Genomic DNA, 15,875 nt, shown 5'->3' with positions numbered 1-15,875 from the left:
GGGTGTGGCAGCATTGGTATATCAGTAGAATCACACATGGAAATAGCTTAAGTAAATCTAGAGCTACAAAATTTGGATCCAAATTAAACTTTTGACATTCGATCTGGATCTAGATCCACAAAAAAGATGCAGATTCGAATGTAGGTAATATTCGTATGGATTGCAGGCGGATATTCTAGATATTTAGATCCGCATGATAATAAATTTAAATATAATTTTAAATTTAATAATTTACATAATAATATTAAATAAAATTCAATTATAATTTAACATAAATTCAGCATAAATAACATATAACAACACCATAAATTCACAAACAATAATTTCATAACATAAATCAAACATAAAAAAAAATCTAAGGTAAACCGATTTATTATAATAATAATAATAATAATAATAATAATAATAATAATAATAATTATTATTATTATTATTATTATTATTATTATTATTATGAGTTTTTTAACAATTTTTTCATAGTTAATGAAGATTATAGAGTTAATTATGCTCATACAATATACATTTAAATAAATAATTTAATTTATATATTTTTCAATTGAAGTTTAATTAAATAAATAATTTAATTATAAAATAATATGGATCTGGATATCCAATTTTTCTGAAGCACTTGCATCTGAATTTGGATTCGGATCCGCACGGATCTTGATTTTTAAAATTCGGATCTGCATTTTTTAACAAAATTCGGATACGGGCTGGATCCAGAGTTTATTGACAACCCTAACTGTAAATCCCTTTCTCATTATGAACACGTGATGTTTCCATTCAATCTATCGTGTTATCATTTACATTTGAATGGCATTTTTGTACTTTATTTTATTTTTATGCATGAATATATAAGCATTAAATTTTTTGTTTTTCTATATTAAAATATCTAAAAAATAGTATTGTTTCATTGATGCCATTTGAAATATTTTAATCATTATAAGTTCTACAATCTAAATAGTTTCATAAATTCTAAATATTTTTCTTGACATATTCATAAGGTATGCATTTATATTTTAAAAAGCTTCAAAAAGATTAAATAAAATATATATATTTGAGAATTTAAACTTAAATGACATTTTAAGACTTCAAATTTAAGATACAAGTTAGAAATTTCTTTTCGTTTTTATGAAGGTAAAAAAAAAATCTTGATGAAATAAGTTATATTTTTTAAAATAACAAACAACTTACAAATATAAATGTCGTGATAAATTATTTTTACTCTCTGGAAAAATAACCCCAGTTTCGAGTGGGAAATTATTTAGTTTCCATGCACACGTCAAAAGATCGGTTCAAGGTATCAATGGGCCGAAGCCCGATGAGGCCCAAAATCCAGGAAGACGTTACAGACATATCAGTTGTCCAACTCAATCGAAGCCTATGTGGGGGTGAGCAGTATGATAATAAAATTAAAATGTTAATGAAAATTATATAAATTTAACTGTGTCTTTATTGGGGTAACTATGTAAATTCAATAAAATATTAAAAAAAAATCAATACAAAAATTTAAGGGAAAATAAAAGTCTACCGAAGTCAACTGATGATACACCACAATAATTCCACACCTGCTGGCAGCCCTCAAAAGTCGAAAGTCTTCATGATTCTCTTTTTTCTAAATATACCCCATTAAAAGAATTAAAAATGATATTAATTCTAACGATTATTCCAAAACGAGACCATTCGTGTACATCCTTTTTTTTTTTTTTCCCCCATGCCAAGGGCTATAAAATTTACAAATATAGCGTACGTTGGGTATCACAAATTAAATATTATTATGAAATTGTTTATACCATATAACTCGATGGGAACCATTTTGAGTGTCTGTTTGGTATGTCTTATTTAAGAGCCATAAGTGCTTATTTAATCGTATAAGTACTTTTTAAAATTTTTTATGGTGTTTGGTTATTTTTTTAATAGAGTTTTTTTAGCTTAAATAAGCTAATTTACCTCTACTAGTAAAAGCCCAAAATTTGAGCTTTTGGGAGTAGAGGCTATAGAGCTTTTCTAAAAATATATAATATAAAAAATATTACACAATTTAATGGTTCAAAAGTGCTTTTTTTATTGACAACCAAACACCCAATGACTTTTTGTCCAAAAGTTTTATTGGTATAAGCTCTACTGCTATAAGCTCTACTGTTATAATCTCTATTTAATAAGCTGTACCAAACAGAGCCTGAGTACTTTTAACTACTTTATCATATTCTTTATGTATCTTCTCTAAATTTGAATTTTTTTTTTCTTTAGTTCCTTTAATGGATGAACTTGCACGCACTACGAGATCTATCCTTAAGCTAAATAATTATTTCGGGCTAGCCGTGTGTGAAGATAGTAACCAAAAGGGATAAAGAAAAATAAGGGTGGTTTAATGAAATTTTTTTGTCTTCTCGATAAAAAATGGGAGATAAATTGGTGATTTGAGATAATAAATTCATGAGGGAATAATGAATTTAACCATATCTAAATAAAAACAATTAAATACTTATTTTGGGACTAGTCATGTGAAAAACTAAAATGGATAAATTCTTTATTATCCTCTCGTAAATTAAGTTCGGATCACCTCACTTATTTTTAGAAACCTCAAGTTACCTTATTTTTGTTCAAAAGATAAGAGAAAAGTGGGGGTGGGTTGACTTTTTTTTTTTAATCTTCTTAATAAAAATGAAAGTTAAAGTGAGGTTTTCAAAAGTAAGGGATGATTTGAAAATACTAAATTTACAAAGAATAATCCTAAATCACTAACCAAAAGCACACATCGCTGTTGATGAAAAGGGAACCCAGCTGCCATTGATATTATCTTGAAGAAATTCCAGTTTAAGGAAGGGAATATTCTATTATCCGAATATATGTATGGTTACTTTACATATATATGTTTTGGCTTTGCAAATAAATTTATGATTAAGCACTAACCTGCTTTTTCCCATAACTTTACTAGAGGATTTATTCAAAGAGAAGAACATTAATTTATTCAAAGAGAAGAACATTAATTTACATATATATACATACATACATTATTAAAAAGGAAATTAAGTATTAAATCATTGAAGAGGAAACACATGAAAATTATTGAACCTAATGAAAACGTGTTGTTAATCTCAATAGTTACATGCAATTGATATTAATTAATTGTTTGCATTAACTCACTGTACAAAAAGATTGGGGGTTGGGGGTGCGTTTTTGGGGAAAAAAATGGTGTTGCGGTTGTGAAATAACAGCTAAAAAAATGTCAATTATATAATTAGTGGTGAAGAAGGACAACAGTTCTAGACATATATATTTGAGTTACTTATAATCATGGTTAAATTTTCCATTCAATTTTACATGTTTAAACACTTTAACTAAACAAGAATTAATTGATCAAGTTCTCTGTTGATATTTTATTCGGAAGCATTACAATCTCTGGATGTCTCGCTAACCAATGTACGTGGTTATATATAGAAAAAATAATATGATTATAATTACTATCAGTAAGCTTTGGTTTCATAATATTAATCTCTAAGTGTTAGCTTTTTTTTTTTTTTTGATTTCCCATAATCATAGGTCTTGATTATATCCAATTAATAACAATATCTCTAAAGCACAGTAAAATTTGGGATTCATGATTCATGCATTCAATTTGATATAAACCATTCTCATTTTATATATGTGGCAATTAATAAGAATGATATCTAACTATTGTTTTGAAATAGGTAGGTAACGATCAAATCAAATTGCCAATAATTGAGAGTGATCACTTTAATTAATTTACTTGAACGATCGACAACTTACATGCATAGGCTTATTAAACTTAGAGATACATCAAAATATGTAGAAACAAATGTAAATAAAACACAATTCCGCAACCTCCTTATAAATCCTAGCTAGCTATCTTTCTAGATCATGATGAGGAATTTAATAGTATATATTAAGAAACTAAATAAGCATAATCAGGCATATCCCCTATTAATTCTAGCAAGACAGTGGATTTATTGTTGCTTCTACTGCGCGCTGTCTTGATGCTTCATAATTCGTTCTGAATTAAGACGTTCAAGCTTAAAACGTTCTTGAACAGAAGAGATGTAGCTTGCAGCTTTGATATCAACACTTTCATCACCAAACAACGTTTCAAAATGGCTCAGCTTTTGATGATGATCACGATTAACATTGTTATCATGAGGAGCAGATGGTACAATAAACGAAACGTTTTGCTTAGGCTGAGCAATCAGATAGTCCTGGTGGACCACATAGCCCACGGTTGCCGCCGCCGGCGAAGACTGGCTTGACTTGATGGCGTTGTTGCTGTATTGCACCGTCGAGGAGGCTGATGACTTTGCTCCGCTATAGAGTGGCATCAATTTGCCCTTGATGAACCCTCTGCCCTTGCGACTCGTCTCCATATGCGCAATTTAATTTGCTAAAGAAATTTGATGTTGGTATCTTGTTGTGAGTGAGCGTTTCAGTTCGATGAAGAGGGCCTATTTATAGAACTTCTTGGGGTGATTTTTCGTTTTAGAATTTAAAGAGTTTAAAGATAGGTATGAATCTTAAATAGCTTTGTGGTCCCTGCACATGCTAGATATCAGGAAGCATAATCACTTTTAAAACTAGGAGTTATATTCCAATTAAGGTTATTATCATTTTCCCACCAAAGTTATTCTGATACATCATGTCAATACCACGGTTTGGTAAAAACATCATTTTACCACCAAACGTTTCAACTATTAGCATTTTCCCACCATTCCGTTAATTAAATAAAAATTATGCTGACATCATAAGGGTATTTTGGACATCTCATGCGAAGTCAAAACGTTGGGTTTTGCAATTGTAAAAAAACAAGCAATTTGGACATGGAAGCCCTAGAAATCGAAATCAACCCCCCTCTCTCTCGTTTCTTGTTCCATCTCCACCGTCTCTCGCTCACTGTCACTGACCCATATCTTTCTCACTCTCGCAGTAGTATCGTCTTTTAGGGGCAATTTTATAATTAAATCGTCTTTTGTTGTTCTTCCTTTTTAAAGGGTAAAATCGTCTTGTCGTATTTTGGGGGTAATTTTGTAATTAAATCATTTTTTTGTTGTTTTTCCTTTTTAAATGGTAAAATCGTCTTCTACGCTCCATGGGTAAAATTGACTTTTTATGCATTTTCCGTTAAATATTAACCGAGTTTTAACGGAATGGTGGGAAAATGCTAACAGTTTAAACGTTTGGTAGTAAAATGATGTTTTTACCGAACCGTGGTACTGACATGATATGTTATAATAAGGGCCCGTTTGGGATTTCTTTTAGGAGACCTAAAAGTGATTTTGAAAATCTAAAAGGTAGTTTTAGTGTTTAGTAAAAAAAAATTAAAATCACTTTTGTCAAAATCAGCTTCTCCTACAGCTGATTTTGAAAAGCATGGAAGGAGTAGCTTTTAGATTTTGATTTTGAAAATCAATTTTATCATTTAATACAATTCCATAAATATCCTTAAAATTATTACTTAAATCCAAAATTATCCTTACTCAAATTGGAAACAAAATAATTTATAAAAAAATTTGTATTATAATTCATAAATATAAATTTATTAATATCAATTTATTGGTCGAATTATTATTAAATTTATTTCACTATATTATTAATTTAATTATCAATTGCTTTAAGATAAAAAAATAAAATAAATATATTATAAATTTTATTTTTAGTAAAAATTATTATAATACACAATTAAAAATATTATATGTACATGTTTTTATATATATAAGTAAATTTTATCTTATATTATGGATATTTTAGTCATTTATTTTCTCTCAGCAGTTTAACAGTAAAATTTACCAAACGTCCATAACTGCTTTCAAAACTCGCAGTACTTCTTGAAACAAAATTTACCAAACACTTAACTGATTCTCTTCACAGCTGATTATTTCTACAGCACAGTTAACAGAAATTATTTTAAAAGCTACAGCATTCCCAAACTGGCCCTAACTTTGGTGGGAAAATGATAATATCCCTTCCAATTATATATGTGTTAAATAGCTAGCTATTAAAGCTATAACAACGACCAATCAGTTGAGTTCGTGTGAGTTTTGTATATGGAAGCTAATGCGTGTACTTGTTAAGAAAATATTTTATGTAAGACCAAAGGCCGGCCATTATACGTTAGTTGTAGAGTGTTGAAATCTAACAAAGCATAATATAATTAAGGGAAATTATCAGCCATATATCCTTAAATGACACTCGTATCAAACGTGTGTGAATATTTTTCAAGTGTATCACTCGTATACCCTAAGTTAACAAAACACTTCTGCCGTCCACCAATCCGTTAACTTCCGTTTGCAAGCGCTGACATCATAAGGGTAATTTAGTCTTTTAAGATTGACGAAACTTTGATTAAAAAATAACATGTCATCCCATTTACATAGTAAAAAATGACATGTCATATGATATATATTGATAAAAATGACATGTCATCCCATTTATCGGATAATTGTTAATAATTGCTAAAAAAGACTACTTTACAACCTAATCTACTCCTTCAAAATTTAACCTAAATTTTTGAAGATCTACTCCTCCAAGCTCCAACTGAAAATTTTTATGGTATAATATGTATAATTGTAAATAATATGTTGTTAATAATTTTTTATGGTATAATATGATATGTTTTATGGATAATTGTTAATAATATGTACCATTAATAATTTATTTTTTTAATCAAAAAATGTATTGTTAATAACAAAATAAAAAAAATTGTGTATTGAAAATTTACGTTAATTTTTGGAGAAAATTTATCTTTTTACCTTATTTTGAGTTTTAAGGGCAAAATAGTTAATTTGTCATAATTCTGTTAACTTTCTAACGGAAGTTAACGGATTGGTGGACGGCAGAAGTGTTTTGTCAACTTAGGGTATACGAGTAATACACTTGAAAAGTGTTCACATACGTTTGATACGGGTGTCATTTAAGGGTATATGACTGATAATTTCCCTATAATTAATCATGTTATTAAAATGATTCTTTTTTTTTTTTGACACACGGATACTTCTAGTAATTTAGACTTTAATTAATAAGAGCAGCTTTACTAGGGAATGTTAAACTAGTTAAGAATTTGAATGAATTCCATGAGCCATCTTATTCTTCCAGTAAAAATAAGACATAACCGGAACCGAATGGTTTCTTTCTTTAAAAATCTCATGATGTGATTGAGTTGAAAAACTTCAATAAAAAATCAACAAAATTTACTCTAAAGAAATTGAGAGTTAGATTGTGTGGATTAATTTATGTACAGGTTATCAAAAGGTCGACACTCATGACCAGTCTTGTTCAAACGGTCTAGCCAAATCATATCCTCAATCAAGTGTGCTCCATTTTGGAGAAGCAGGAATATTTATGCCTCACTGTAGGGCAGCATCAACTCTTTAGAATAAATAGAAGTGAGGGCTTCATAAATTTTCAGTTTAATAATCTGCAATATGGGCTAGAAAAATAAGCACTTTCAGGACCACCAAACACTAGAATTGGCCTGAAATAACAGAGATATATAAACACATACAGGAGAGACAGACTGTAGAATCCTGCATGTTGTACTTTTAGTGGTTCATATATACGCTTATATCTGCTCTTAATTGCTTTATTGGTCATCGAAGATATTATGTAAGATTACAAAAATTCTTCTTCATAAAATGATCAATAACTTGTAAATTATCTTTAAATCATCAAGTAGATATTTTGTTCAGTCAATGAAATAATTAATGTCTGGAATCTTCTTTTTTTTTTCAATTTTTTTTTAGGATAGAATCAATGCTTGGTATCTAGTCCAGGCAAGAAGCGCATATTCCAATTTAGCACCACTTGAATTTTTTGTTTTCCTCATTTTTTGCTCGTATCTTGCCTGGTGAAATTGAAGTCTCTGATCAAATTGTTGGACTAGATCAAGTGAAAAACTTATCGGAAGCTTTGAGGATAAGAACAGTGTCTTTTTCAACACCATTATCGAACTCTCGCATTTCTACAGGAATAAAATTACTACTATTCATGTTGCAAGTTTTCAAGTACATACAGAAAATTTAGCAAATAGATAAAAAGCACGCAAATATCTTATGTTAATCAATCGTACATGCAAGAGTAGATCTATTAAGGGACTGGTATGGGTCACTGTAAAAAAAAAGTTTAATACTCAATATTTTATATTAAAATAAATATATATTAATAAAATACTTATTTTATAGGCTTGAAAAAATTCTTTGGCCCCTCCAGCCAAGATTGGCTTGTTCCGCCCCTGCGTACACGCATTACTACTATATGCCTTACCACTTGTAAGCTTTTTTTTTTGAAGATTATCCATACACACATAACATTATTAATTACAAAGGTAAATGATTAAGCACATCAGAGATTGTGAAATTTAGTGCACTCATTTGATCATTCTTTTCAATTTTATGATTCAATATAGGCTTGGAGATAAGAAAAACGCCAACGGAGAGTTTTCATATTATTCAATTTAAACCTGGATTTTAGATACTATATACTTTAATTTTGTGTATGTTGGAGGCAGATGCGTACATATATAATATATAAGCATAATATTTTTTGTGCATTGGAGTTGCAAGTGGGCATGATTTGCTTTAATGGGACATGTACTAGCTAGACACCCAAAAAGTTGCATGATATTTAAAAGTCTTGCGGATAAGATATTCCACCTGATTGACACAACTCGTTCACTGCACAATCTCAAGTGGAAGTGTGCGTATGTTTAGATGCTAGCTCTGTTCACTTCTTAATTCAATCTTTTTTATATTAGGGTTTAATTAATTTTCATTGAATTAATACAAAACCTCACGGATTAGTGTTAGTGATCATTCTAAAATTATCATGTAATATCAAATTTCTTCTCGCTCTATACATTTTATTATTGTTGGTTCATATTCAGCTGTTTAACACATTTTACGTTAATCATTTTCTTAATCTCTAGAGTGATATTGATTTATTTCAATAAAGTTAATTAACTGACTAATAATAGTATATACTAGCCAGTAACTTGTGTACACTACTGATCCATTTGGAATTTGTATATTTTGTTGGCTGAGTACGGTCTATTATTACTTTCATTCTTCGATTTTGCTTCTCATGTGTAAAGCCATGCCAGAATATATTTTATAATGGTCCAAAAGTGCATTTCCTTTATATCCAAAATATCTTGAATTTGGGATTAAATAATGAATGTAGAATTTGGTTCCAAATTGTGATGAGAGTTTATCTCCTTGAATAGGCTCGTTTTTCTTCACTCTCTAATGCTCAAGTAGCCATTGGTTGTAAAAGAATCGTTAAAAATAATAACAGAATATTAGTAAATAGTTCGGAGGAGAATTGTTGCCCCTCCAGCTAGAGATCTCTCTTTTTCTCTCCTGAGAGAGTAAAGAAATGTGCTCCCGTTCATTTTAGGGTTATAGACACACTTTATTTTTATATATATATATATATATTTCATATCCTTTAATTTGAGTATTTAAAGATATAGGATACGTGGCAGAATAAGATTTGATTAGCAGCAAATGACACGTGTAATTTGCTTATTGGGATCCAAATTACGATATCTACACTCACAAATTAAGATAAATTTTGAAAAAAAAAAAAAGACAAATGGTATTTGTTCTACGAGTAACTTAAATCTTTTTAGCTAATCAAGTCATGGCCGCTTGCTGCCGTCTGGTCTTTATCGTTTGGTTCCATCGACCCTACCTATATTGTTGCCGTGATAATCACCTTATTCTTTGCTTTTGAATTGATATTTTATCAATCTTGTAAAAGAAGAGATTATAACCGTAAGTTATAATAGACTCGTAACCTGAGAATTGGATGAATTAATATGGTTCGTAAATCCGTTGGTGGGTTAACTAAAATCAGGCATCTCAATTAACCTCTAAATATCAAAGTTTAAAAGACTTGCAGATCAATAATTTCTTGATGCTGGGTGCATCAGTAGACTGCGTTTCATTCCCATGCAAGAGTATACAAATGACCATCTTTTTAACGTTTCAATATTCAATGTTGCAGACTTGTTATGTAGAATTTTACCAATAGCATTTTTTCAGCACCCACTGTGTACGACAGTTGAGAGAATTCAAAGTTTCAAATTATATCGATGGATTATTTCTTGATGACAGGTAACAAATTTTGAGATTGCATTATCTCGTGTAATTTGGTTCGCCCTGTTGCCAAGGCATATTTTTTTTTTTCTGGGCCCTTGGGATTTAAGTTGTGCAGGGAAAAACTGTTTCGGGATTCGGCCTTTGCGGTTGAGATGGTTTGTAACCCAAAGGAAAAAGATTTGTTCTGTTGTGAATTATGAGATTTAGTTCTGTCCCACCATTTTGAGACAGGTTCCATCAGTTGCAAAAGAAACCACGCCTGGCGATATATATTTTTTTTCTCCTAGAAACATATAATAGAGTTGTGTTTCCATCACACAAATCAATTCACATGGTGTAATGTTAAATGTTAATAACACCAATATTTACTAACAACTTTCATTATACAAAGCTGCTAGATCAAATTGATAAGTGTTTAATTTCATTACTTCTTTTTGCGGTTATTTCATATCTACATTAATATCTTGAATCTTTGATAGTCTTTTGTAGAAGTTTTTGAGGTAAAGAAATAAAAGGAACACAAAGCTACAAATTGGTGCGAAGAATATTTAGATCGTGACTTCATAGATTTTTATTATTTCATGGATGAATTTTTGGGCTTTATTCACTTTATTGGGTTATATGATATTATTATATAGGGTAAAAGCTCGTTTAGTCCATATATTTTAAAGTTAGTGTCCGTTTAGTCCATATATTTTTAAAAATACCTCAAACCATCCCTACTATTAAATTATTGACACTTTTGCCATTATCTTTTGTTCCTTTTAACTTATTTTTATAATATTGTCCTATTATAATAATTTTTTAGACATTATTAAAAAGAAAAAATAAACCTATTATAATAATTTTTTTAGACATTATTAAAAAGAAAAAAATAAATTACCAGTTTAACACCAAAAAATAAAATAAAATAAAAAATATATATTAATTTTTGTGAAACACACTCTTGAGTTAAAATATTAATTTTTCTAAAAAATTGATAATATAATTTTTATGATATTAATTTTTTAGACATACGTGAGCTTCCACAAAAATTAATATATACCTTTTTTGTTTTTATTTTATTTTTGAGTTTAATTTGATAATTTAATTTTTTATTAATATCCAAAAAAGAAACATTATTGTAAAAATGTAATATTGTAAAAACAAGTTAAAAATAATGACATAAGTGTCAATATTTAATAGCAGGGACATTTTGAGGTGTTTTTAAAAATACAGGGACTAAATGGACACTAACCTCATAATATAGGGACTAAACAAGCTTTTACCCTTATTATATATGTACTAAGGTTGATGATTCAATTTAAGCGATAAAGATTGATTCTTGAAAGATTGGTTGGATTTTCTAATTGTGCTTACAATAGAAACATGAGTGACGATACAGTTACAAACTCTTGTACAAATTGATGTGGCATTAATTCATTGATTGAATGAAAATATAAAATAATGTAAATAAATCATGTGGCCCAAGTGATATTTAATTCAATCAATTTTATCATGCCACATCAGTTTGTACAAAATAAATTTGTACAAGAGTTTGTGGCTATATCATTACTCTATAAACATTTATAAGTGGCGGCATTTGACCCCCTTTTTATATCTCACCAACCCTCATTTTTTAGTTAACCCCATTAAAAATTTTAAACTAATCTTTATCTCTCAATATATCCCACTAAATTTTGAATTTACCCTTATCGTAATTTTTATCTTTTTTTCCAAGCATCCATTGTATAAAGCTTATAAAACTATTAAAAAAACTCTCATAATCACTATAATGAATAATCTATTTCTTTCTTTTTAAAGGTTTTATCCATTATTGCCATAACTATAAAAAAAGATTTAATACTTTTTCATCATCCTTTTATTGAATACTGTAAATTAATTTCTTCCATGATTACAAAAGTAGAGTATATAATATTTGAGAAGAGATAATAATTTAAAAAGTTAAATGAAATTAGAGTTCAAGAAATTAGATTAGCTAAATTAAATGTTAGTAGAAATTATTATGTTTGTGGACTTAAAAGTTAATTTTCCTTTTCAGTAATTTCATATAACGATAAAACAAGTATTAGTATAAATATAATTAATAGGGGTTGATGAGATATTATGAGAGGGTTAAATATCATAACTTCACATAATTTAGAGCTATTTTGACGCATAGGCCTATTTCCTTGGTCAAAATTGAGTTTTACTAGCCATATAAGGATTAGGACAGTAACTTTTGTATAAAGACAACAAGTTAGAAGCCCTAGAGCAAAGAACATGTGAATAATCAATTCCAAAGGAGAGAATATTGCAAGGAAGAGAGGAGTGGGAGTATTGGAGAGAAGACCTGTCTGCCATAGTTATAATCCAATTAATAAGCTTTCCTTTTGTCTTTTGTTAGTTTTGTTTAATGGATTTAATATTGAATAATTCAGACATATGTGAATAATTTTTTTATTAGTTAGGTTGATTCAAAATCTTTGACATGAATTTTAATTAATAAAGTTTTAGAATAAGAATTTCTTCATCTTTCTTTAGAAAATTTTATATATCAATGAATAATTGAAGAATTGCTTGTTTAGGCGTGCAACTAGATAAATTTGTAGGTGATTTGTTTGCAAGTTTAGGGTTTTTGATCTGTAGTTATAAAAAACTAAACCTAAGTGCCAAATTTTAATCAATATTATGTGATATTTTCGTTTAATTGCATGTGGAATGTAATTTAAGATAAATAAACAAAGCTCATGTGTTTGTTTCTTGATTCAGCTTATATCTTTCTTAATTCTAATGCTTCCATTAAATTAAATCTAGAGAGCTTTTTTTTGGATTGTTTCATGGGAAAAGATTAAATAAAGTGTCAAGATAATTAAGTATGTAATTATCTTAGGGTCGTTGTATTTAAGAGAAAGTATGATTTTGATAATTGGTCTAAAATCTATTGTTTAACGGCGAAGAATGATTCTTTAACCATTTTCGCATATATATAAACTTCTTTAAAACTATTTTCTACGATCTCCTTTTTTTTTTTTTTTTTGCTTTAAATTCTTTTGTTTAGTTACATAGCAAATCAACTCTACACCCCCTCTCCCAATTTTGTGCACGTGTTTATTAGTGTATTCTTAGCAGATTTGGAAAGTTTGGGTTAATCTCATTGAGTTTAGATATAGTTTTTAGTTAAATCTTCATTATTGATCAGCTTTTGTATTTTATGTGTTCATTGTTGATAATTTATTAATTGATAACAATCTTCTGCAGAATGACCCGTGCTTACTACTATATACTCAGTAGCAATAAATAACTTAGGGTAATATTTTAAGCGATACGCTTTTTAGTGACGTCACAATTCACAAATGCTAAAAATGGCAGACAATTGCTTGTAATTCATTCATTAAAATTCATTTTTAATCAAATGAAATGAGAAGCATACGAATTGAGAAAACAAAGAAAGTTCTGCATATTGCAGGTCTTTTGAATTAATAATTTTCAGTGTTGAAAAGTTCTGCTTATTGCATGTCTTTTGAATTAATAATTTTCACAGTGTTGAGCTTTATCTTCAGCCTTGCGGCATCATGTCGTTTCATTGAATCAAGAATTATTAAGACTCTTCTCACAGGATATATATGTTTCATTTCCGTTTACCACATTGATGGACCGACCATTGATGTATATATTGTTGTCATGTTATGTTATTGGGGAGATTGTCAATTCCCCCATTATTGAAATAAAAAAAATATCATTTATTCTCTATAATTTTTACAATATCTAAAAATCCCATGGCACTAAAAATTTAAAAAAAAATAGGGTAAATAAGTTATTTGTTTGATAATTTACCTTTAGAATATAAAATATATATAATATTTAAAAATGATAAAATCTTATTTTTAATTTTTTTACTCACACTGAAATATATATTTTCTTATTTTTAGTATTTAATTTTTTTAATTTTTATTGATATGATTTATTTAATTTATAATAAATAGAAATAAAAATGTATTTAAAAATAGAGTAATATTATGAAATTATGCTACTAAAAAAATTATTATCTATTGAAAAAAAAATAAAAAAATAAGTGTTATACATTGATTTCAGACGGATGGTAAATGGGAAATTGGCAATCACCCTGGGTTATCGTGGCGTTCAATATATAGTCTCGGATCATGTCACGATGATGCTCTGATGACATCAATAATACTGATGGCAACAATTATTATTTTAAAATAAACTACAACAGATGTGTTAAAATGATTATTTATTGGATAGCATCAGCTGCAACAGAAAGACGTAAAACGATTATAACTTCCAATTATTACATACACGTACAGCATACAAGTGTTTTCGTTTCCTATATAAAGCAAAGATTTTGGACATGGCAGCCAATCCATTTTCTGCTCATTACTATACCATCCTTTCTTCTTTTTTCTTGCTTATGAAATCTAATCGATGCTCTTAGTTTCTTTTCTAATTTGTTTTTCAATCTTTCGGTGTGTTTATTTAATTTTTACTATCAAATATCAATGCCATGAACGAATGAACCGGTGTTTGATGAATAGGCTTTTGTAACTTCATTTTCTAACTGATGTTTTTGGGTTTCAAGTGATATGAGGTGGTGGTAGGAGTAAAGTTTGATGTTGGCATAGCTCAATCCGATCAAAATTCTCAGTGCAGCTGAGTCCTTTATTCTGATTGAGCCGTGCCAATATCACATTCATTCTCTCTATCATCAAGAAACTCAATTGATTATTGTCACATCTTTTTTTTTTTTTTTAATTCAATCTTGATCCTTTTATTTTTAATTTTTAGTCTTTAGAGTCCTTTGCTTTTTTACTCTTGATCATTTTCTCCCCGGATTATCTATATTGATGTGAATATGTATAACAATTTTAAAGCTGATCTTTAGCTTTGACTTTAATATTAATGTTTTCTTTCTTTTTTTTGGTGAGTGATCATGTGCTTATACAATGGTTCATGGGTAAGATGTCTACTCAAGTGAAAGAAATTTATTCTCATATATAACATATGGTGATAATCAACTCTAGGGGACACTCGAACTCTCTTATATAATAAAAATAACATATCAACTCTTATCACTAAAAGTTAGAATTTTAGATCTCTTTCACATTTGTTCGCTCAAGTTAAAATTTCACGTTTCTCATTTAATTCTTTTAGGTTTAATTTGATTTAAATTATATTTTTTAGGTTTCATTGGTATAACATTGGTCCTTTTAAGTATCGTGTTTTGAGCCTTCACGTTTCTATCTGAATCAATCACTTTCTATTTGTAGTATGATTTTCAATAAACATGACAAAATTAGCTGAAATATGAAGAGATAAAAATAGTAAAGGAGTGCATGAACGCACTCACATTTAACTCTCTTGTTTCGTTTTTTTCCCCCCCTGCTATTTACTTTTTTCAACTCCGGTTTGCTGGAGATGAATGCGCTCCCTTTTGCTTTTCATTTTTCTTGAGAAATATTGGCTACCAAACAAAAGCATGATTTGACTAATTGCGTTGCGTTATTCAGTGAATGAAGAGTCGAGACCAAGAAAATTATTGAAGATTACTTAGAAGATCGGCAAATAGATAATAATTTGCGTAACACTTTTACCAGAACCAATGGGTAAGTGGCATGTGTCATTTGCCACCAAAGCGAATTAGAACATTGGACTATTCTTAAAAAGTAATGATATAGCCACAAACTCTTATATAAATTTATTTTATACAAATTAATGTGGCACTAATTCATTAGTTAAATAAATATATCTTGGCTCACATGATTTATTTCT

At 28.8% G+C, this 15,875-nt stretch overlaps 1 protein-coding gene across 1 annotated transcript; it reads right to left on the bottom strand.

Annotated features, from left to right (window-relative positions):
- Window positions 1–3,945: 3,945 nt before the first annotated feature.
- Window positions 3,946–4,401, bottom strand: LOC18052988. Its single transcript, XM_006446975.2, has one exon. The coding sequence runs from the start codon at window positions 4,377–4,379 to the stop codon at window positions 3,981–3,983; it is 399 nt and encodes a 132-aa protein (XP_006447038.1). The 5' UTR covers window positions 4,380–4,401; the 3' UTR covers window positions 3,946–3,980.
- Window positions 4,402–15,875: the final 11,474 nt, after the last annotated feature.

Source organism: Citrus clementina, unplaced genomic scaffold (genome assembly GCF_000493195.1).
Source record: "Citrus clementina cultivar Clemenules unplaced genomic scaffold, Citrus_clementina_v1.0 scaffold_2, whole genome shotgun sequence".
Taxonomy (NCBI): domain Eukaryota; kingdom Viridiplantae; phylum Streptophyta; class Magnoliopsida; order Sapindales; family Rutaceae; genus Citrus; species Citrus x clementina.
Note: the sequence above shows the minus strand (reverse complement) of the source record. Positions and strands in the feature narration are given on the sequence as shown.

Coding starts and splice junctions, on each gene's coding strand:
- LOC18052988 (XM_006446975.2), bottom strand. CDS start 4,379: ATGGAGACGAGTCGCAAGGGCAGAGGGTTCATCAAGGGCAAATTGATG.